At 39.6% G+C, this 22,500-nt stretch overlaps 2 protein-coding genes across 3 annotated transcripts in view; one reads left to right on the top strand and one right to left on the bottom strand.

Moving 5' to 3' along the window:
- Positions 1-22,500, top strand: part of LOC137656812 (mitochondrial thiamine pyrophosphate carrier-like) — a 615,169-nt gene that overhangs the window by 575,383 nt on the left and 17,286 nt on the right.
- On the bottom strand, positions 3,756-14,233 carry LOC137656097 (mitochondrial thiamine pyrophosphate carrier-like). 2 transcript variants are annotated; one of them, XR_011046939.1, is made up of 6 exons: positions 14,063-14,233; positions 12,266-12,411; positions 11,107-11,278; positions 5,838-5,905; positions 5,595-5,661; positions 3,756-4,798 (listed from the first exon to the last, which is right to left on the bottom strand). XR_011046939.1 is itself a non-coding variant. In XM_068390273.1 (5 exons), the coding sequence occupies exons 1-4, from the start codon at positions 14,220-14,222 to the stop codon at positions 5,877-5,879; spliced, it is 507 nt and encodes a 168-aa protein (XP_068246374.1). In that variant the 5' UTR covers positions 14,223-14,233; the 3' UTR covers positions 5,326-5,661; positions 5,838-5,876. The 2 variants fall into 2 exon arrangements, 1 of the variants encoding a protein (XP_068246374.1); XM_068390273.1 differs by lacking the exon at positions 3,756-4,798 and having other exon boundaries at positions 5,326-5,661.

The raw sequence follows: 22,500 nt of genomic DNA, 5'->3' as shown, positions 1-22,500 counted from the left end.
TTTATAAAGAAATAGCTTTTAAAAAAACTACCCTTGTAACATCAATGAGTTATGACTTTCCAAAAACAGTAATCCACAAGAATTTTTATCACTACATTTGAATGATATAGAAGAAGACGGCATTTATTTTTTGTATAGTTTTATTAATTAGTTATAGGTTTCTTTCACATATACCAGTAGAAAGAAAATTCACACCCTGTGTGACTTCATTGGTATGGGATTTTTTTTTTTTTTTATAATTTCAGATATTTCAACTCGTTAAATATATTCGTAGCTTCAAACCTGTGTTGTATTATAGAACTAGTTACACAAGCGCTTAGTAATAGTTATGTTAATCATTACAGGATTCTGAGCACTAGTCACTTAACCTCATAGTGTAATGAATTATATAGCATCACCAAAGTTTTTGTTTAATGTCTTATGTATATTGATTCTTTAAAAATATTGACTTTTTCGTATCTTATTTTTTTTATTAACTTGTATCCGTTGTTACAGCATTTGTTTGTTCAAACAACTTATAATCTTTTTTTTTCAATTGTGCCTACATTTCTTTTAAATGGCAGGACAACAGTTTGCTGTAAAGTTGCATATTGCAAGAATCTCTCCTTCCCTTTACAATAGTCTCCTGTTTTGCTGTTGCAAAGATTTCACTATTCATATTTTGTTGGTTGTATAATGAGCAAACCTTTTCCAACACCTTATGCAGTTTGTCAAAGTATTTATTGTTTCTTCTATTTTACAGTATTTTTATTTATTTAGTAAGTGGACTATAAACTCCTGCTCTGTCAGGCATCAAATGAGAAGCCAAGGATGAAAATTCAAGATTCTGAATTTCCTTTAATTGCTACACAAATACAAACCAAAGTTCTTAAATAAGAGTATGATTTTGGTGATGCTGGAATGGCTGTTTAAACTTTTAATGACATGGTTGTAGTTGCTGGCGGGTGTAGGGTCAGCCCTGCCCACCCAATTGTCAGAGGAGACTCATCTGGCTGGTTTAATTTTTTTCTTTTTCTTTTAAATTTAATAAATGTTGTAGAAGATCATTGTGTATGTGAATATGCAGTTATTTTCAGGATAAACTGTAGATAACAGTTATCTGTGCAAACCTACTATTATGGATAAAATACTTGTTCCTGACAATGACAACACCGTCAACTTAACAAAGTTGGCATTCCTTAGACATTGCTAGTGCTACATCAGAGGAAGGGGATTTTGTTACCGCACTTCTTCTACACCTGCAGTGTCTTCCCAATTTTGTTGAGGCTCGCATCACCTGTTAAGTATTCCCTGTTGTTTCGAAGAGTCCCCTGTGACCTCTTCAATTGTGGTTGAAGAGGAATCTATAAATAAAAAAGTTTTTATCTTACACGTGTGAGGGCCTGAGCATGGAAATGATAAAAGATCTTCTCGTCATTGATTCCTTGATTCCTCTTTAACCCATCTCGTGTGACCTGGATCAAGCTCCGGTTGCCATGTCTCGTCATCCGTCTCTGCTTGACCAGCCTTCCATGCGATCTGACACTTCATAATTGAGATGCGACTTTCAGATCACAGAACACCTGTCACCTGCTTCGTCCCACTGCTCCCAGTCCTCATATTGAAAACTTCCATAGCAGAGATTTTCCTACACGCAGAGATCAGTCCACAACATGAGATCTCGCATAGCGATACCTTCCTACGCTTCCCTGCAATAGGGAAAGAGATGGGCAACACCCCAGGACTGCTCATATGAGCTCTGGGATCCCACATTCCATTCGTGCAATCATTAACCAGGCTATTTGCTACCCTGTGACAGGCATTCACACAACATGCCTGCTCTCTGCTCAGTGCCATGTTTCCCCAGTTACTCTTGAGAATCCTCCAAGTAGGAGAAGGATTCTACCGAAGTACACATCAAGACTTATTAGCTATTGATTCCAGTCAGCTCCAGCAGAAGCTGAGAATACAAAGGCTACATTCATTAAGGTCCTTGCACTCATTTGCGAGTACAGTAACCTGGGGAAGGTTGTTGTGTCTCCTGTCGAGGGAGGGACGACATCCATTAATCAGCGCAGCATCGCCCCCTTAAAGGTCGAAGTCCGTCCTGTTGCCATGGTCAGAGGTTTTTTGTTGGGGGGGGGGGGTACTTTTGGATAGGTTTTCCCCATCTCTAGTCCTCGGAATCTTTACTCTAGGCGATTGAGCAAGATCTCACCTCATGCCCTCTCAACAAAGACGTTAGGTGCGAGTGGATGCTGACCATTCTTTTCTATCCTTTGATCCATGAGTGACAACACTTAAGGCAAGGATGCTGGTGGATAGATTAAAGCATTAGACCACTTAAATCTTCATACTTGCCACCTGCCATGCTCAGGATTGGCCACTGGTCAGGGTTGGTCACTTACTTTACCATAACCCAGGATTTGGCAAATCCCAAGAGGAGGAGGGAGTATAACAACGTTATCTAGCCAGGTGTCACAGCTGTGACTTTAACCCACTAGCTAGCAAACCAGCAGTAATCTTGTCCTGAAGAGGGATGCCGTTGGCCCCTGCATCGCCAAGCAAATGGGGAAAGTGGAAGCACTACCCCTAAGGAACACCCCAGTTAAAAGACTTCATGCCCTTTTCCCCACGGAGGCAAATGGCACTAATTTATAGATGTCTCCTGCGACCTACACGGCTAGATCTGCACCTCCAATCTTTCTCTCATAGAAGAATGGCATGGACAATGCCCTGTCCTTTCGAGAAAGGAAAATATAAAGTTGGGATTACTGTACCCTCCTACAGCTGCTGAAAGTGGGGTGGGGAAGATGGCATTCTAGTCACTGACACATCCAGAGAGGGATGGATCATATACTTTAGGAACCAGTCATCTATGTGATATGATCCAAGGAAGAAATGCACTTGTATATCAACCACCTGGAAAGATAAGCAGCATTGCAAGCTTACGTGTTTGATTGGGCACTTGATAAACGATGCTACCAATGTAGCTACATCAACAAACAAGGTGACACTATCACAGACCCTTTGCAAGTTGGTAAAGCAAGTAAACATTTTGGCAGTAGAGCATGCAATAGAGCTGTCTGCAAGGTTCATTCCAGACAAAGAGGAATGGGAAAGCACACTCAGCCGTCAGGGACACTATATGGTCAGAAGTTATTCCTACATCCTTGCATGACAAGGAAGTCTTCTTGTTCTTTGGTTATCATCATTGATTGACCTGCTCACCACCTGGTTAAACAAGACTTCCAGTATTCTTCTCTCCAGTCCTAGCAATGGTCAAGGATGCTTTCCAATACACCTGAGGAAATAAAGATACTTATGCCTTTCTGCCCTTCTATCTTTGCTAATAGTAGGTTGGCCAAGGCACCAGCCACCCGTCGAGATGCTACCGCTAGGGAGTTATTGGGTCCTTTGACTTACCAGACAGTATTACATTGGATCCCTTTTTCTGGTTACGGCTCATTTCGTCTTTGCCGACATATTCACAGAATAGTCTGGCCTATTCTTTACACATTCTCCTCTTTCCTCATACACTTGACAACACTGAAATTACCAAACAATTCTTCTTCTCTCAAGAGGTTAACTACTGCACTTTAATTGTTCAGTGGATACTTTCCTCTTGGTATGGGTAGAAGAGACTAACTATGGTAAGCAGCTCTTCTAGGAGGACACTGCAAAATCAAACTATTGTTCTCTAGTCTTGGGTAGTGCCATAGCCTTTGTACCATGGTCTTCCACCGTCTTGTGTTAGAGATCTCTTGCGTGAGGGTACACTCGGGCACACTATTCTACTTCCTCTTGTTATTTTGAAGGTTTTTATAGTTTATATATCAATGATTTATTTAAAAGTTGTTATTGTTCTTAAACTTCTCTTCTAGTTTTTCCTTATTTCCTTTCCTCACTGGGCTATTTTTCCTGTTGGAGCCCTTGGGCTTATAGCAGTCTGCTTTTCCAACTAGGGTTGTAGCTTAGCAAATAATAATAATACTCAACAGACTGCTGACAACATCAAGACTACTCACTGAATGGTATTTGGATCAGCCGATTTTATAGTCTTCCTTCATGGGAACACACCTCAGTCTCCACGGTGACAGACTTTTACTCAGCCTTGAACAAAGTTCTCAAACTCATCACTGGAATTGTTTAGCCTTGTGAGGAGCTTCAAACAGTTTTGCCCTCCTCGGAAACTCTAAAATGGGCTTCGGATATGGAAATGGCCCTCAAGATTCTCTTCTTACTAACATTACCCATGGCGAAGCAAGTAGGCAAGTGACATGGCTTTTCCTATGGCACAAGTCATTCTAGTAGAGGGAGAAGTCGCTTTCACCTTTATCCAGAGTTTGTGACCGAAACCCAGACCTCAGTCTTTCACAACCTCATTTCTAGCCTTTCTCCATCTCTTCTCTACAAGAAGCAACTAGTGGGAATCATGATAACTTGCTTCGGTCTTGTGAGGACACTATAGCACAGAGTGCTCTGCTAACAGTTGTGGGCAGGACTTACCCTCCACCTGCCATTAACAACCACCACCTCGTTAAAAGTTTAATTGGCAGTTAAAATCATACCTGTAAAAGGACTGAAGTTTGTATACTTTCATTAAGAAAGTACATATTTTAGAAATGTGAGATTTTCCCATGAAGATAATTTTGTTTTAGTGAAGAAACTTCGAAGCACAGATGAATTTTAAAAAGTACAGTACTTGTTCTCAGTAATGTTCAACGTTCTTGAAGTAATATGAGCCTTTCCGGTCTTTTATCATTGCTGGAGATTTTTCAGAATTTGAAGTCCACACTCCATGATCAGCATCACAAATCTAAAGCAAGTAAAATCAAAGTATATGCACATAATATAATTACCAGTGCCTATTTAAGTTCAATTGGAGATCTTATAAAGTTAAAAATAACTTTTATATGGTAGAGTAAAATTAGAAAGCAATCCTCTTGCAATGCTGTCCTCGCCTTCCTCATATTAATATAAAACAATTTAGAAAAGAAAGACACTTTAGAGGGATATCTCAGTCCACATGAACCACAGCTTGGCTAGTAAGCGGTGGCTGGCTATTAATAAGTAGCTATTCAGCTCTTGTTAAAACACCCTCAACAGGAGTTGAAGGCATTTGTAAATATGAGACATTTGTACTTTATGGTATTATTTCTTATAACTTTGTATCTGTTTCTGTATAATATGTGAGAAAATAAAAATATACACAAAAAGAGTAATTATTATTAACAAATTACCAATTTTTTAACCCTGTAAAAATACTAAGACTTGAAGGTAGTAATTATTCTATAATTCAAAATGTTACATTTATTATAGAAACAGCATATCTACATATATACATTAATATATTAAAAATGTACAGAATCTCTCAACTTTTAACAACTCAGTTCTTAATTAAATATAGATTGTGAATTTAATGACCATTTCTTTATATGTTACTATAAATTTCCTCACCTAAAATATATACTTCAAACTAAATTATAAATAAATACTGAGGACAATATGTACCAAAAACAAAAGGTTACTCCCAAAACAGACCAAGGCTTTGTTAACTGTAAGATTTTTAAAAAACAATTACAGTATAATAAAATCAATTTGATTAATCTCACCTGAGTTTCACATGGATTCCTACTTGATGCTAGCTCATCACATGCAGGACAAATTAGGTTTCAGCTTCTGCAATTCACCATACAAGTTAATTTTCAAATATACAATTATTTTCGATATTGCAATCTCAAAAAATAAAAATAATTTAGCTTTCACTAAAGTTTCTATTTTGAATATTTTTTTTGAACAATTAACTTTGCAGTATTGTATTTACACTTATCTACAATGAAAGTTTAAACACTTACAGCGTTCAGTTCGATTAGGGATTCGGAGATCTACAGTCATCAGGGGTTGTTACTATCATTAACATCATCTGGAGTAAAAAATAACAGTATTTACAAATTCTAAGTATATAAAATATATATCTTGAAAAGTATGCTACAGCTTTGTGAAAAAAGGGTTTTTTTTTACAAGGGAAACAAACTATATACCTTTAATTGATATGTTTCAAATAATATACTAACAAAGAAAGTTTCATAGCAAACAAACCAACAAAATTTTTAATGTCATAGGAGGTAAAGCTCTTTAATTCACCTTTTGCAAAGGCCATGGATTTGGAGACAGAAGGAAGCAACTGTCCAATTTCTTCTTGAAGGGTACTGTGAATAAACACCCAGCAATGAATTTAATATTAACTAATAATACATGTGCATGGAAACTAGGACCCTGATTTTGTGCATACACTCCCTACTAAAGGTTCATCCACTGAAATGCCTACAAACACCTGATGCATATCTAACTAGTCAGAAGGATACTATGCTACTGAAATCTCAAGTGATGTGCTCACAGTAAAAAGTAACAAATACTTTCACCACTAAAGTGATGCAGTGATGGAGGATTCTTAATGGTAGAGTGAATCAAAATCATGACCTTGATTCATAATTAGTCATTGGGACTAAAAATATTCCATGGGATAGTAACAGCTTCCTAAACATATCAACTGGATTGTGATACTAAGTGAGCAAAAGACATCCCTAAAAACCATAATGTGAAGAGACTTGAGGCCACATTGGAATACATACACATCCCATTAGCAAGGCCTTTAAAGGAGCTTTAAGGAAATCCTTTATTGGAATGAAGTCCCAATATTTGAGAAAAGCCTAACCTATGACCTTGACTACAGACATCATTTAAGTCTTCCAAGTATTGTAAAGTGTATCACCATTTGTCCAGCATATCTACCAAGGGATTTAACCAACTGTCTGGTAAAGAAAAAGTGTCATGAGTAGGCATAAAACAGGAATTGTATAAGCATTATCTAATAAAGTTCTTTCTCAGAAGCCTTGCTTAATTCCCTCTGGGTGAATAAGTGTGGAACTTTGGATTGCACAGGTGCTTTCAAGTGGGAAAGACATGCAAGAGACCTGAATACAAAACAAATGTCCAAAGCCCTGTTGTGGCCACAGACAGAAAATGAATTGCCTTTAAGTCCCAGGGATAACATATTTCACTTCCCATACACCTTAAACAAAAATTCCTGTTACTCATATTGGCTAACCTTATGAAATCTGAAATTCTAACAATGGTGATTGACAGATCTCCAGACTAAGGTTCTATCAATAAAGGTATCATGGTCAGTGGGGGTTTTTACCTCTAAAGTTTACCCAAGCATTCACCCTTTGGATGTTTGTTCACAAATGAAGGGATCAGTTTTTAAAGGAACAATAAAAACCAGTTGCATTAACATCCAAAACTTATCTCCAAAGGTGATTTTCTCAATTTGGACAATTACCCCAGTCTTTCCGTCAGCCCTGCGAAATTCAAACCTGGTAACCTATAAAAATTCAAGTATCAAACCATAGCCTTTCATCACCACTCAAGATGTGATTCAACAATACCAGTCTAGTGAATCCCATTACAGTACTTGTATACAGTAACATTGTCAACCACACTTACCTGAAAAATCTATAGGCAAAACTCTCATACCACCTCAACCTTCTGTGGGAGCTGGTTCCACAAAATAATTTTGGGCAGTGATGCCTCAACCTACAACAGCTGCTGAATGACAATGAAAGGTCATTGTCTGAAACAACCTATGCTCCATTATCATTACCTAGTAGTCAAAAACTGATTGATAGCAAGATCTGTGAAACCTACTTTTTAAAATCCTTTCTGTATCTCATTCTAGCTCTTTTGCTGGTTCTAGATGCCTTGAACAACAAATGATGGAATGTTTTTGGCTCTTCCTTAATTCTAAGCTATTTATTCATCACATCAGCTAGTATTACTTTGGGCACCCAACCACAGCAATATACTTGGCTATACAGATAGTATTCAAAAGAACTATGAACTTCAAAGAAATGGCCAATGGTTAAGATTGTGACATTAATCCTTAGGTATGTCAAATTTAGGCGACAGATTCCCTTAGTCAACAGGATTGTGCCATACCTGAGAAATGGCTGCTTTACATCTTCAGGCAGGCAAGATAAACTGCCAATTACCTTTAGACAACAGTATACAAGATAGTATGGGTGCCCCCTGCATTCATGGTTGCAAAGATCCTTAGCACTGTACTGTACTGTATATGCAAAGAGGGCAGCTGACCTGAGGTGGGGTCAGGGACTGGGTCAGTCATATGAAGAGAATAAGAAGAAGTTTTGGAAAGAAGTGAAGAGAGTAAGGAAGGCCGGCGCAAGATTTGAAGAGACAGTGAAAGATGGAAATGGAAGGTTGTTAAAAGGAGAGGAGGCAAGGAAAAGGTGGGCGGAATATTTTGAAAGTTTGCTGAATGTTGAGGATGATAGGGAGGCAGATATAATTGCGGTTCCAGGTGTTGAGGTGCCAGTGATGGGAGATGATAATGAGAGAGATTACAATAGAGGAAGTGAGGAGAGCACTAGATGAAACGAGAGTAGGAAAAGCATCGGGTATGGATGGTGTGAAAGCTGAGATGTTGAAGGAAGGGGGTGTGACTGTACTTGAATGGTTGGTGAGATTGTTTAATGTGTGTTTTGTGTTGTCAATGGTACCAGTAGATTGGGTCTGTGCATGTATTGTACCACTATATAAGGGTAAGGGAGATGTGCATGAGTGTTGTAATTCAAGAGGTATTAGTTTGTTGAGTGTAGTTGGAAAAGTGTATGGTAGAATACTGATTAATAGGATTAAGGATAAAACAGAGAATGCAATCTTGGAAGTACAGGGTGGTTTTAAAAGAGGTAGGGGTTGTATGAATCAGATTTTTACAGTTAGGCAGATATGCGAGAAATATTTAGCAAAAGGTAAGGTGGTGTATGTTGCGTTTATGGATCTGGAGAAAGCGTATGATAGAGTTGATAGGGAAGCAATGTGGAATGTGATGAGGTTATATGGAGTTGGTGGAAGGTTGTTGCAAGCAGTGAAAAGTTTCTACACAGGTAGTAAAGCATGTGTTAGAATAGGAAATGAGGTGAGCGATTGGTTTCCGGTGAGAGTGGGGCTGAGACAGGGATGTGTGATGTCGCCGTGGTTGTTTAACTTGTATGTTGATGGAGTGGTGAGAGAGGTGAATGCTAGAGTGCTTGGACGAGGATTAAAACTGGTAGGCGAGAATGATCATGAATGGGAGGTAAATCAGTTGTTGTTTGCGGATGATACTGTACTGGTAGCAGACACAGAAGAGAAGCTTGACCGACTAGTGACAGAATTTGGAAGGGTGTGTGAGAGAAGGAAGTTGAGAGTTAATGTGGGTAAGAGTAAGGTTATGAGATGTACGAGAAGGGAAGGTGGTGCAAGGTTGAATGTCATGTTGAATGGAGAGTTACTTGAGGAGGTGGATCAGTTTAAGTACTTGGGGTCTGTTGTTGCAGCAAATGGTGGAGTGGAAGCAGATGTACGTCAGAGAGTGAATGAAGGTTGCAAAGTGTTGGGGGCAGTTAAGGGAGTAGTAAAAAATAGAGGATTGGGCATGAATGTAAAGGAGTTCTATATGAGAAAGTGATTGTACCAACTGTGATGTATGGATCGGAGTTGTGGGGAATGAAAGTGATGGAGAGACAGAAATTGAATGTGTTTGAGATGAAGTGTCTGAGGAGTATGGCTGGTGTATCTCGAGTAGATAGGGTTAGGAACGAAGTGGTGAGGGTGAGAACGGGTGTAAGAAATGAGTTAGCGGCTAGAGTGGATATGAATGTGTTGAGGTGGTTTGGCCATGTTGAGAGAATGGAAAATGGCTGTCTGCTAAAGAAGGTGATGAATGCAAGAGTTGATGGGAGAAATACAAGAGGAAGGCCAAGGTTTGGGTGGATGGATGGTGTGAAGAAAGCTCTGGGTGATAGGAGGATAGATGTGAGAGAGGCAAGAGAGCGTGCTAGAAATAGGAATGAATGGCGAGCGATTGTGACGCAGTTCCGGTAGGCCCTGCTGCTTCCTCCGGTGCCTTAGATGACCGCGGAGGTAGCAGCAGTAGGGGACTCAGCAGTATGAAGCTTCATCTGTGGTGGAAATGTGGGAGGTTGGGCTGTGGCACCCTAGCAGTACCAGCTGAACTCGGCTGAGTCCCTGGTAAGGCTGGAGGAACGTAGAGAGTAGAGGTCCCCTTTTTGTTTTGTTTCTTGTTGTTGTCGGCTACCCCCCAAAATTGGGGGAAGTGCCTTTGGTATATGTATGTATGTAATATCCTGATGGTTAAGCTAACTTCTAGTTGAGCTTTGGAAGTTTCTGTTCATTTTACCACATATGGGATAAAATCATTTGGAACTATGCTATAAGAATGTGTTCTTAATTGCAACTTTAATCAAGTGTATTATAATCTCAACCTCCACATTTCATGCATCTGAAGTAGACCGAGTATTATCACTTTTATTATTATTATTATTATTATTATTATTATTATTATCACTAGCTAAGCTAAAACCCTAGTTGTTAAAACATTACACTACAAAATTAAATAAGTGGTCTCAAGTTGAGTAAACTACAATAAATTGACTTTAGAAGTTTTCTGTTCCTTTACCGTGACAGGGTATAATTCTTCCACAGTACAAGTATTCAAGAGGGGTATTTTGTATATTCAAATGTGATATTAGCAACATAGTGAAGCTCATCTCTTGTACCCAGTTAAGGCTACAAAGTTTTAGCCAATCCTGGCAGGTAAAAGTATCCCAAAAAACTATTCAGTTTCAAACATCTGACTACTTTTGGCAGTCATTAAGTTTAGTACAGTGACTAGTACAGTGGTAACGTGTTTGCCTAGCATTCACATGGCAGCAGATCGATCCCTGCCCGGGACCGTGAGTTTAAGCTGTTATACTGAAGAGGCCAATGCTATGGTAGGGCACCACAGTGGAGGGTTGGGTTTGCCCGGCTGACGTTCTGGTGAGCATTTATTCTGATGGAACTGAAGCCAGACACCTTTGACCTTTAAATGCATGTTACCTCTTCTCTAGGCTTTTGACCACAACAGTATCATAACTTGTTAAAATGATTTCATCAATGATCCCAACATTACAACACAATAATGAGAGTCAAAGACAGCCTCCATGGAAAATGATTGGAAAACCAAAACCATATTTTAGTAATAAGAAAAATAGCTCTTACCTTTATGAATGTGAGCAAATCCATTACACACAGCCTCATACGATACAAATATCACCCCTGACGAGGCTGCGCCTTTGAGCACGCTGGGCCACAGCCCTTTGAACCAAGCTTTCAGTCCTTCTTCTCTTGTGATACTTAAAATACACTTCCAAGCATTCTCATACACCACAACCTGCAAGATTAAAAAATCCAGTTAATGTTGGTTTTTTTGGCTTCAAGACCAAAGTAATGTACTTTAATTAAAGGCTTTTGTATCTAAATATGAAATTTAATTTAAAAAGTCTTCCCAATATTAACCTGGTTTCATTCAAACAGGCTCTTTTACTTACAATTATGGAAAAACCATTTTAAATATGATTGTAAATTATATTCATACTGAAAACATCAAAAAAATTACACGACTATAATATGTGCAGAAACAAAATATAGAGCCTTCATATATGAAAACCAGTACTTTAAATAAAGCAAAAAGATATAGAACTTTAAGTCCCCTATATAAGAACCAGCTGTGTTCCAAGAGCGGGTTCTTATGTTGAAAAGTTTCCACGTCCAACATGATTAACTTTGGCATCCAGATCAATAACTACCAAATGTCAATTTGCCACCGATTTCAGTTAGCTGATCCGACTAACACTTGGTGGCGAGCCTACGTATACATTAAAAATTCTTACAGTACTTGACAAAGACAAAATACTTTTAAAACGTTAAATTGTAAAAAATTAAGACTTATATAAAAATAGTCAAGATTTAGACAGTACTCTCTTGCTTCATGGACACTTAATTACTAATGACCAGCTATTTGAGACAAATTTCAGAGCTTTATCAAGCATTGTAAAGATGAAGCAAAGCAATTAATGAATTTGTGTATTATTTTCATTGGCTAAAAGAAGTGTTTGATATCTTCAGGCTGCAAAATTGAGCCAACTAAAGGTAATGCCTTCAAGCTTAACCTTGAAGTGATAATTGACATTCATCAATAGCTCACAAAGTCCTTATGGTCTTTTTTTTTTTTTTTAAATTACATCAAATAGAAGTCTCCACATCAAGCCAACTAGTTACGTTAGGAAAAAGAAAATCTGAAATAAATTTGGTTCAAAGGAATAAACCAAGAAAATTACTGAAGTACAAAATCATTTTAGTGTACAAGATAAAATTTTACCTTTCCGAACTGACTTCTGGCTTTCTCAAAACCTATAATTTGCATCCTCTTCTTTAGTACATCTAGTGGGTACACACAGACTTTAGCAGCAGCACCTGCTGCTGATCCACTTATAGCAGCTGCACTTAGCCATGGAGACTCGGCACCTGTAAAACAATGACACTTTAAAAAACAAAATTATATTTTTAGACTACAAATTTAATCTTGTATACTCTAAACATACACCATCCCAATCATGTCATCCATTAGAAGATGAAAAAGCAGGTTGGTAAATACACATAGGTTACTATCCATCTCTGGTATTCAACCTAATTATTCTTTGAGTAAAATTATCCCTCACTGGCAGAACTAGAAGGTTAGGAGGCATGGACATGTAAACACAATGGGTTTGTATTGATAAAGTTAATTTAAAATAGCCCAAACAACTGCTTAGGCAGAAGGTGCATTAAGCTGCTGATGTTCTTTCTAAGGCAAGATGAATGACTAGAGGAAGCAAAGGAGGTCTGAGCATGATTAATCATAAAAAATTCACAACAAAGAAAATTGGAGCAAATTTCAGCAAATGACTGATTCGCATTTTATGGGTACCTTTCTAATCTATTTTTAACAGGGTTCCTGTCCAGATATCTGCTAAAACAAATGAGAAATGGAAGAGAAATAGAGGCAAAACTTTGTCATGAAGAAGACTAGTCCCATTCAGTGGAAATGTCATGTATGTAACTTCTCTCGTAAGTCAGAACAATTAAACTGCACCAAGAGCCGAGAGTTAAGAATCGTGCCATTTTACAATCAGCTGGGACATCATCTGAGGTGATACTGCATGGAGGAAAAAAAAAAAAAAAAAAAAAAAAAACTCCCAGGCCAAAAGGAAGAAAATTTTGCCTTAAATTCCTGGAGTGATATGGAAAAGAAACCAAATGACAGTACCACCTTGCAAGATAAATGGAATAAACTACTTCCACAAGTCTTAAACAACAACAGCAACAAAAAACTCATAGGGTCCTTCTCACTAGCAGAATCTATGTTGAAACATTGGTGGAGCTGCCTGGCTCGTAGGAGGATCAGAGAAATAATGAATACAATATTGTGAATTGGGAACAAACATTCCTAAAATATTCAATCTACAAAAGATCTCAATTTACAAACAAGAACCCCATCTCTCTACAACTTTAGGTGGAACCACAACAAAACAAAAACAAAGATATACTGTTAAACAGTGGAGATACTGTACTGTAACTTATTCCAGAAAATTGGTCCTTTGTATGTTTTCTAGAGTAAAATACACAAAAAATAATAATAATCACTTGCCAAACTTTAAACATAATGCTTATGAAATCTAATATTTTCAAGACCAGCAAAGGCATAAAAAGTGACCCCAAATACTTAATACATTCTGAAACCAACAATGGTATAGTAAAAGGAAATGTAATAAGTTGCATGCATTAGTAGACATTTGTAAGTTTTGTAAAAATGCTGAGCAATAACTAGTGATCTATAAACCAGCAGGTAATCTTCACAATACAATACTTCAACATTCACTAGTACACAGCTATTTTAGATTTTATTAAAATTTTACCCCACTAGGATGACCATAGCATATGTTAACAGATAGGAATTTATAAAGGAGTTATTAACAACATGACTGATTACTAAATTGATAATTTTTTCTGAAATATCTAAAGCACAATTTTTTTTTTTATACTGAAATTTTACTTAAGTATCAAAATCTTTAGTGACAGATTTTCTTTGTAGTAAGAGTTAAATTAAAAATCCTAATTATCAAACCTGATAACTTACTATCACTATCTCCAATTAACTTGACTATCAGACCCAGAAGTCCACTATAAAAATAGAAGATGAGGGCAGTCTGGGGTGCACTCATGGCTAAAGTAGGCAAAAGTCCCTTCCACAGACTGAGCGGACCTTCGTGACGTACTATCTTGATCCATGCATCCATGACGCCACTATAAAGCTAAAAGAATTAAAACAAATTAATGACATTCTGAATTAATAAATTAGCTTTAACTTCTTATTAAGATCTAAATATGAACAATAGTAAGTAATCTGACAAGATCTAGAAACCTTTAATAGCCAGGCCAACATTCCTATAAAGAGTTTAGGAGTACTGTACAATATAAATAAAGGTTTTCAATAGTCAGTTGGTACAAAAATCATAAGTATATGTTAGTAAGTCTCTCAATAATATAATCTTGCATGTTTCCTTGTGATCTCACACACTAAATATTTTCATAATTATGATATTTTGATTATAAAATAAATTTTTGAATATACTTACCCGGTGAATATATAATAGCTGACGTCTCCGACGGCTTGACAGAATCCAAAAACTCGCGAGCGATCGCCATGAAGGTAGCGGGTGTGCCCACCAGCGCCAACTATCGGCCAGATACCGCATATACATGTAAACAGCTCCAGTTCTTCTCATCCCGCTGGGTCTCTATCGGGGAGGAAGGGGGGGCCTTTAATTTATATATTCACCGGGTAAGTATATTCAAAAATTTATTTTATAATCAAAATATCATTTTTAAATATTAAACTTAGCCGGTGAATATATAATAGCTGATTCACACCCATGGTGGTGGGTAGAGACCAGTATTAATACAGTTTACGGCGTATATGCTTAGAGTTTTTGACAGTTATATCATAACAAAACCCAAATAAATATAGGTACCTGGTAAGGAAGCTGACTCTAACGATTACTCTGCCTTGTTAGTCCGCTTTCCTCACGAAGCCCAGCCATCCTCTTAAGATGCTGAAAGACTCCCAGGAGCTGAAGTATCCAGGGCGACAACCCATACAACAGGACCTCATCAAAACCCTTAATCTGGGCGCTCTCAAGAAATGACATTTGACCACCCGCCAAATCAAAAAGGATGCGAAAGGCTTCTTAGCCTTCCGTACAACCCAATTAAAAACATTTCAAGAGAAGATTAAAAGGATATTGGAATTAAGGGAATGTAGTGGTAGAACCCTTACCCACTACTGCACTCGCTGCAACGAATGGACCCAGTGTGTAGCAGTCCTCATAAAGAGTCTGGACATCTTTTAAGTAAAATTACACGAATACCGACTTGCTTCTCCAAAAGGTCGCGTCCATAATACTTCGCAGAGATCTGTTTTGCTTAAAGGCCACGGAAGTTGCTATAGCTCTTACTTCGTGCGTCTTAACCTTAAGCAAGCAACGATCTTTTTCACTCAAGTGAGAATGAGCCTCTCGGATTAAAAATCTAATAAAATATGACAAAGCATTCTTTGACATAGGCAATGAAGGCTTCTTAACTGAGCACCACAAGGCCTCAGATCCACCTCGTAAGGATTTAGTCCGAGCTAAATAAAACTTCAGAGCTCTAACTGGACACAGCACTCTTTTAAGCTCGTTGCCTACGATCTCTGACAGGCAAGGTATATCAAATGACTTAGGCCAAGGACGAGAAGGCAGTTCATTTTTGGCCAAGAAAACCAAGCTGAAGTGAACATGTGGCTTTATCTGTAGAAAAGCCGATGTTCCTACTGAAGGCATGGATCTCACTGACCCTTTAAGCCGAAGCCAAGCACACTAAGAAAAGCGTCTTGAGGGTGAGATCCTTCAGGGAGGCTGAATGTAATGGCTCAAACCTGTCGGACATTAGGAACCTTAGGACCACGTCTAAGTTCCATCCAGGAGTTGCCATACGACGCTCCTTAGAGGTCTCGAAGGACTTAAGGAGATCTTGGAGATCTTTATTATTGGACAGATCTAAGCCTCTATGTCTGAACACAGATGCCAACATGCTCCTGTAGCCCTTAATAGTGGGCGCTGAGAGGGAGCGAACATTTCTCAGATGTAGGAGAAAGTCTGCAATTTGGGCTACAGAGGTACTGGAAGAGGAAATGGATGATGACTTGCACCAGTCTCTAAAGACTTCCCACTTCGACTGGTAGACCTTGATGGTAGATGCTCTCCTAGCTCTCGCAATCGCTCTGGCTGCCTCCTTCAAAAATCCTCGAGCTCTTGAGAGTCTTTCGATAGTCTGAAGGCAGTCAGACGAAGCGTGGGGAGGCTTTGATGAAGACTCCTTACGTGGGGCTGCCGTAAGAGATCCATCCTTAAAGGTAGACTCCTTGGAACGTCTACCAGCCATTGAAGTACCTCTGTGAACCACTCTCTCGCGGGCCAGAGTGGAGCAACCAATGTCAACCTGGTCCCTTCGTGAGAGGTGAACTTCTGCAGCACCTTGTCTAGGATCTTGAAAGGTGGAAAGGCATAAACGTCCAGGTGAGACCAGTCCAGCAGGAAAGCGTCTATGTGGGCTGCCTCTGGATCTGGAACTGGAAAGCAGTAAGTCGAGAGCCTCTTTGTCAGAGAGAGTTGCAAAAAGATCTATGGTGGGTTGACCCCATGTCACCCATAGCTTCTCGCACACAGTCTTATGCAACGTCCACTCCATGGAGATGACTTGTCCTCTTCTGCTGAGGCCGTCCGCCAAGACATTCATTTCCTTGCACAAATCTCGCCAAAGGAGAGATGTTACTGCCTTAAATGGAGTTCCTTCTGATCCGTGGATCAAAGACCCGAGCCTTCCAGACTGTCCAGTGGAGCTCCCTAACCCAAATCCGATGCATCTGAAAACAACACATGGTTTGGGTTCTTGATCGCAAGAGAAAGACCTTTTCGAAGTCTGATGTTGCTGTCCCACCAAGTCAGACATGTCTAGACTGAGTTGGAGATTGGGAAAGAGATACTCACTAAGCCCTTCTCCTTGTTCCAATGTTTTAGGTGAAATCGGAAAGGGCATAGGTTGAGTCTCCCCAGAGAGATAAACTACTCCAGCGATGAAAGAGTTCCCACGAGGCTAGTTCAAACTCTTACAGAGCAACTGTTTTTCTCTTGCAAGTGAAGGACTTTTAACAGAGCTTGTTCCATTCTTGCGGGAGACGAAAAGGGCCGAAAAATCAGACACTGTATCTCCATTCCCAAAAAAAGAATAGTCTGGGATGGGGTACTGTAAGTTACGACTTCTCTACGTTCACTATGAGACCTAGCTCCTTGGTTAGGTCTAATGTCCATTAGAGGCTCTCCAGACAGCGATATAATGACGACGCCCTGATTAGCCAGTCGTCAAAATAAAGGGAGGCTCTGAATCCTCAAAAAATGTAGAAAGCTTGCTACATTTTGCAAGGGCCTTGTAAAAACAAGAGGAGCAGAAATGAGGTCGGAGTACAGTGCTCGACAGTGGTACATTACTTTCCCGTCCACAAACCTCAGATGTAGTTGAAAGTTTGGATGAATCGGGATGTGGAAGTATGCATCCTGAAGGTCGAGAGAGACCATCCAGTCGCCTTCTCTTAATGCTGTCAAGACAGCTTGGTGGTCTTCATCGTGAAGTTTGTCTTGACAATGAACACATTGAGCGCACTTACATCTTAAGTACTCCTGCAGTGAACGTGGCTGCCAGATCATTGGAGCCATCCCTGATAGTCTTGTTCCTGCAGAGAACGTGGCTGTCAGATCATTGGAGCCATCCCTGATAGCCTTGTTCATGCATAACATAATTGTACAGCAAAACTTCAAACGCTCGAAAAACTCCTAACAGGAGATGGTCTAGCTCTGAAGCCGACCATAAAATCTTGGAGCGTCTCATGGCCAGGCGCCGGGGAGAGTCTATGAGGCTTGAGAAGTCTCTCTGGGCAGAGGCAGGAACTCCCAAGCCGAGAACTTCTCCCGTGTCATACCAGACGCTCGCTCTATAAGCCAGTTTAAAAGGCGGGAAAGCAAAGGCTGTCTCCCCCAAACTCCTCCTGGTGATCAACCAGTCGCCTAGCAAACGTAAAGCTCTCTTAGAAGAGCGAGAGAGCACTAGCTTAGAAAACAACGGCTTCGAAGTAGCTAGGCCTAGTGTAAACTCTGACGTTTAGGCGAACGAGGAGCAGCAGTTACAAAATGGTCCGGACAAAGATCCTTAAAAATCAGCATGATTTATTTAAAGTCCATAGAAGGCTGAGCAGCTTTAGGCTCCTCTCCGTCTGACAAAGTCCCCAAGGGAATATCAGTAGGAGGGGGATCAGCAACTTCCTCATCTGAAGGAACCTCGTCCGACAATTGCCGAGTCTCATGAAAAGGAGAGACCTGCTGCGGTGGCAATGCTTGACAGGCAAAGTCCACATGCAAAGGAGCAGCAGTAGCAGTCAAGGAAGCGACGTCATGTCGCTGCTGAAAGGACTGACCAGTAACAACAACAAGAGTTGATGGACGCTCGACGTCAAGTCGAGACTGCCTTGACTGCCTAGACTGAGCAGTCAAAACAACCCTTGACTGCGGTGCTTGACGCTCAACGTCAAAACAAGGCAACTGAGCTGGTTGGCGAACGTCCTGAACGTCAAAACGAGACTGCGGCAGTGGCTGAACGTCAACACGAGGCTGCGGCAGCGGCTGAAAGTCAACACGGGACTGCAGCGAGTGAGGATCCAAGTCACGTGACTGACGTGACAAACTACCGACATCACGTTTCATAACGTCAAAAGGACGAGTAAATGCTTGTTTGGGCGGCTGACGGCCAGAGTCTCGTTTAGCTTAACGGCGACTCGAAAGCGAAGGTTCATCGTGAACCTGCTCAACGTCATACTTCTCCATAAGGGAGGCAAGCTTAGTCTGCATGTCCTGCAGGACAACCCATTTAGGATCAACGGGAGTCGGAACGGGCCGAGACGACGGTAACGTCTGTGTTGGCAAAACATTGCCTTTACCGCGACCCTCGGACCCCGTGTTACGCTTGCGTTTAATAGGCGAACCGTCTTCCGACGACTGCAAAGGGTCAGAGCTGTCCCCATGGCTACAGCCAGGACGCTGGACCTGTCCTGAAGGGACTGACTTCCGCTTTAAGGGTCTAGAAACTTTGCTTCAAGGTTTCTTTTGCGAGAAGCCTTCGGATGACGAGGAGAAAACAGCCTCGCTCGTCTTATGGTAGGGGCGATCTTCCGAGACACGCCCGATACCATAGAGGGAACGTCTGTTCGTTGGTTAAAGCCTCTTGTCCCCATAAGTCCTACGACATTACTTCTCCCTGGAGCATGGGAGCCTGAAAGAGGTCTCGGACTAGGTGAACGACAAGCACGAACAGACGAACCCTCGGTCGCAACACTAAAAAACACTTTGCGCAATTATCACTTTATCACTACGATTTTCTGTTTTTGCACTTACTTCACTGATATCGTATTTTTCAATAATTTCACTTTAGGCATGAATAAAACTGATTTCTACCTGAAGCACGCAATTCTCCCTTACATCAAAAGGTTATAATTGCGAAATGAGTCGTATAAAGTAAGCACATTAGTACAAGCAAAAATCAGTAAACATATATATATATATAAAGTTAAAAAGGATCAGTGACTGGGGAGGAGACTAAACACTAGTTCATTAAAGACTACGTTTTCAATCTCTCACCGTACAGTGCCTTGGGACGAGAATAAAAACTAAAAACGTTTTATCCTTTCTCCCCGTACAGAGACTTGGGACGAGAGTAAAAAACTGAATCGAGAACAACGTTACTCGCTTGGGACGAGAATAAAGATCGGAACGTTCTCTCTTCCTCTCTCTCTCTCTCTCTCTTGATTTCACACAGAAGAGAAAAGCCCACTCACCCTTCGTCAATAAACAGGTTATTTGACCAAAGGAAAAAACTGAAAGGACTAAGAAATTGAAAATTAACAAGTTCCTTTAAATTAGTATTTAAAACACTTCAGTTTGAAAGAAGAATGAACAAAACGTCAAAATCGATTTACTCTTTCTGCAAAGTGAAACCGTGATTCTCTCTTTCTCTATCGTAACGATAGAGCGCAAACTGCGTAGCATAAATAAACCAAACATTAGTTCATCTTTGAAACAGCACGAAGACTATTCAAAGAAAATCTTTCATAAAATATCTACTAAAAAATATTCATTTCATAACTCTTACAGAGCAAATGATTTAAACTTAACGAAAATAAAAGTTGAATGGGCTCAACGTTGTTTAACTTCGGTTTCCAAGTTGGGACCGCCTACTCTCGGACTAGGGGAGGAATAGGTAAGGCCGCATATAAACAAAACATAAAATTTATCTTGATGTTTAGTATAAATGGAAAGCTAATCGAAGAGGCCTAATAAAGGCGGGTGAGATATAAAATATATAGAGGAAAATCTATAATTAACAACAACAATTTATAACGTGATAAGATAATTGCTAAAAGCCTAAAACACACTTCCGTACACTAAGGGAAGGGTCGGCCATCTTTACTCTATGGAAAAAACCAGAGATAAAAGAGCAAGGGCAAAACACTTTTACTCTCCTTTCAAAAGCATTTCTTTTGAGGATAGTATTGAATAATCCAACACGGCGAAAGCAATAAAACCAAAACCAAGTACTTCACCAATTCGGTAGAAAACTCGAGGTCATAATAGCGAGTGGAATCGACTTGTCGATGAAACCGACAGAGAAGAACTGGAGCTGTTTACATGTATATGCGGTATCTGGCCGATAGTCGGCGCTGGTGGGCACACCCGCTACCTTCATGGCGATCGCTCGCGAGTTTTTGGATTCTGTCGAGCCGTCGGAGACGTCAGCTATTATATATTCACCGGCTAAGTTTAATATTTAAAAATCATCTGATGATTAAATAAAGGGATTTTGACGAAGGAAAAATCTATTTCTGGGGAGAGACCTGTGACGCCCGGTGAAAAGTCCTTCTATCTACCTTTTCTGATATAAATCTTCCAAATATACCAGAGAAAAATAAAAGTATGGAATGCAGAGGTTACTACCCTCGCGCGAGTACCTCGTGAGTGTCGTGTCTACATCGGGGGCGTGTAAAAACCACTATTCACAGGCTGTCTTCCAATTAGATAACTCCTTCATCAAAGGGAAGGGCCGTAACAAAGACCCCAGAAACCACACTTGCACCACGCCACCGAACACCCTCCAGTACATCCTTCTGTTTTGGACTTGCCCGCAAAGTTGATATTTTTTTTGGCCAGTGTTTCTCGAAGTGTTTGTCGTTAATTAAACATGACTGACGTTGCTACTTCACCTTTACCAATGTTAAGTACCATAGTTTGTTTTGACAGTTTATTGCAGTACCGGGCATTTATTCTGTTTCCAGTATTGTGGGTTTCAGTTTTTGAAGCGATTGACCAGCCTCGATATCGGCAGCCATTTTGGGTTGTGTTCGCTTCAGTAAATTTTCAAGTTATTATTGCCCTTCTGGTACTCTGTCATCTAGGTTATATCACTTACGTTTTATGACCAATTTTATTATCATTATTTATTATTGGTTTTTACTATGGTATTTATTTGCTAGCAAGTCCAATTTGGACCTACGAAGAATAGCGATTTAGTCTTTGTTATAGTTATGTTCACGACCTCAGGAAGGTGCTCGGTTTAGACTATATCTTTATGTTTATTTGTTACGTTGTTGTTATTCTTCGTTCTTGGTTACGATTACTAAGAAAAAGCAATCAAATTTATTATTTTTCTTATTTTATTGTGTGATGTTAGTTGTTATTATGTAACCTTGAGAGCATGAGCATAGAGTGCTCGGTTTCTGCTACAGTATCAAACATGTAAAGGATCATGGTAAAGTGAGAACCATAGTTCATTGTGAGAAAGCTATCAATCTCTTGACCTTAAAATCATCTTTAAGAAAAGAAAAAGAGAGAGAGAGAGAGAGAGAGAGAGAGAGAGAGAGAGAGAGAGAGAGAGAGAGAGAGAGAGAGAGAGGTTACAAATTTCTTAACTTTTTGTCACAAGTTTTGGTCAGATTGGAATGTGCGTAATTATGGAAAATTTTTAGTGGAAAAAAATGTCGCCTCAAAACAGGGACAAACTTCCATCATCTCAACCACTCACTAAGGTATGAAAATTAAACCTAAATTAAGACTTAGATATGATGGGATGCTTAAAGTAGGAGTCTAGCAGTAATAAAAAAAAAATATATAACTAGAGACCCATGATATTTGAATTACAGATGGAAAATTGAAAAAGACAGCAGAGCATATCCTTTAGCAACAACAAAACACTTGCAAAATATAGTAAACTTTTGCTGAAAATCAATTAATATAACGTGGAGCTGGCCAAGCTATGACCCTAGTTGGAAAAGCAAAATGCTGTAAGCCCAAGGGCTCCAACAGGGAAAATAACCAAGTGACGAAAGGAAATACACTATATACTACATTTATATAAAATATTGTAAAGCTAATAAAAAGA

The sequence above is a fragment of the Palaemon carinicauda genome, chromosome 17 (genome assembly GCF_036898095.1).
Source record: "Palaemon carinicauda isolate YSFRI2023 chromosome 17, ASM3689809v2, whole genome shotgun sequence".
In the NCBI taxonomy this organism is placed as follows: Eukaryota; Metazoa; Arthropoda; class Malacostraca; order Decapoda; family Palaemonidae; genus Palaemon; species Palaemon carinicauda.
The sequence above is the reverse complement of the archived record's forward strand: the minus strand, read 5'-3'. Positions and strand labels throughout refer to the sequence as shown.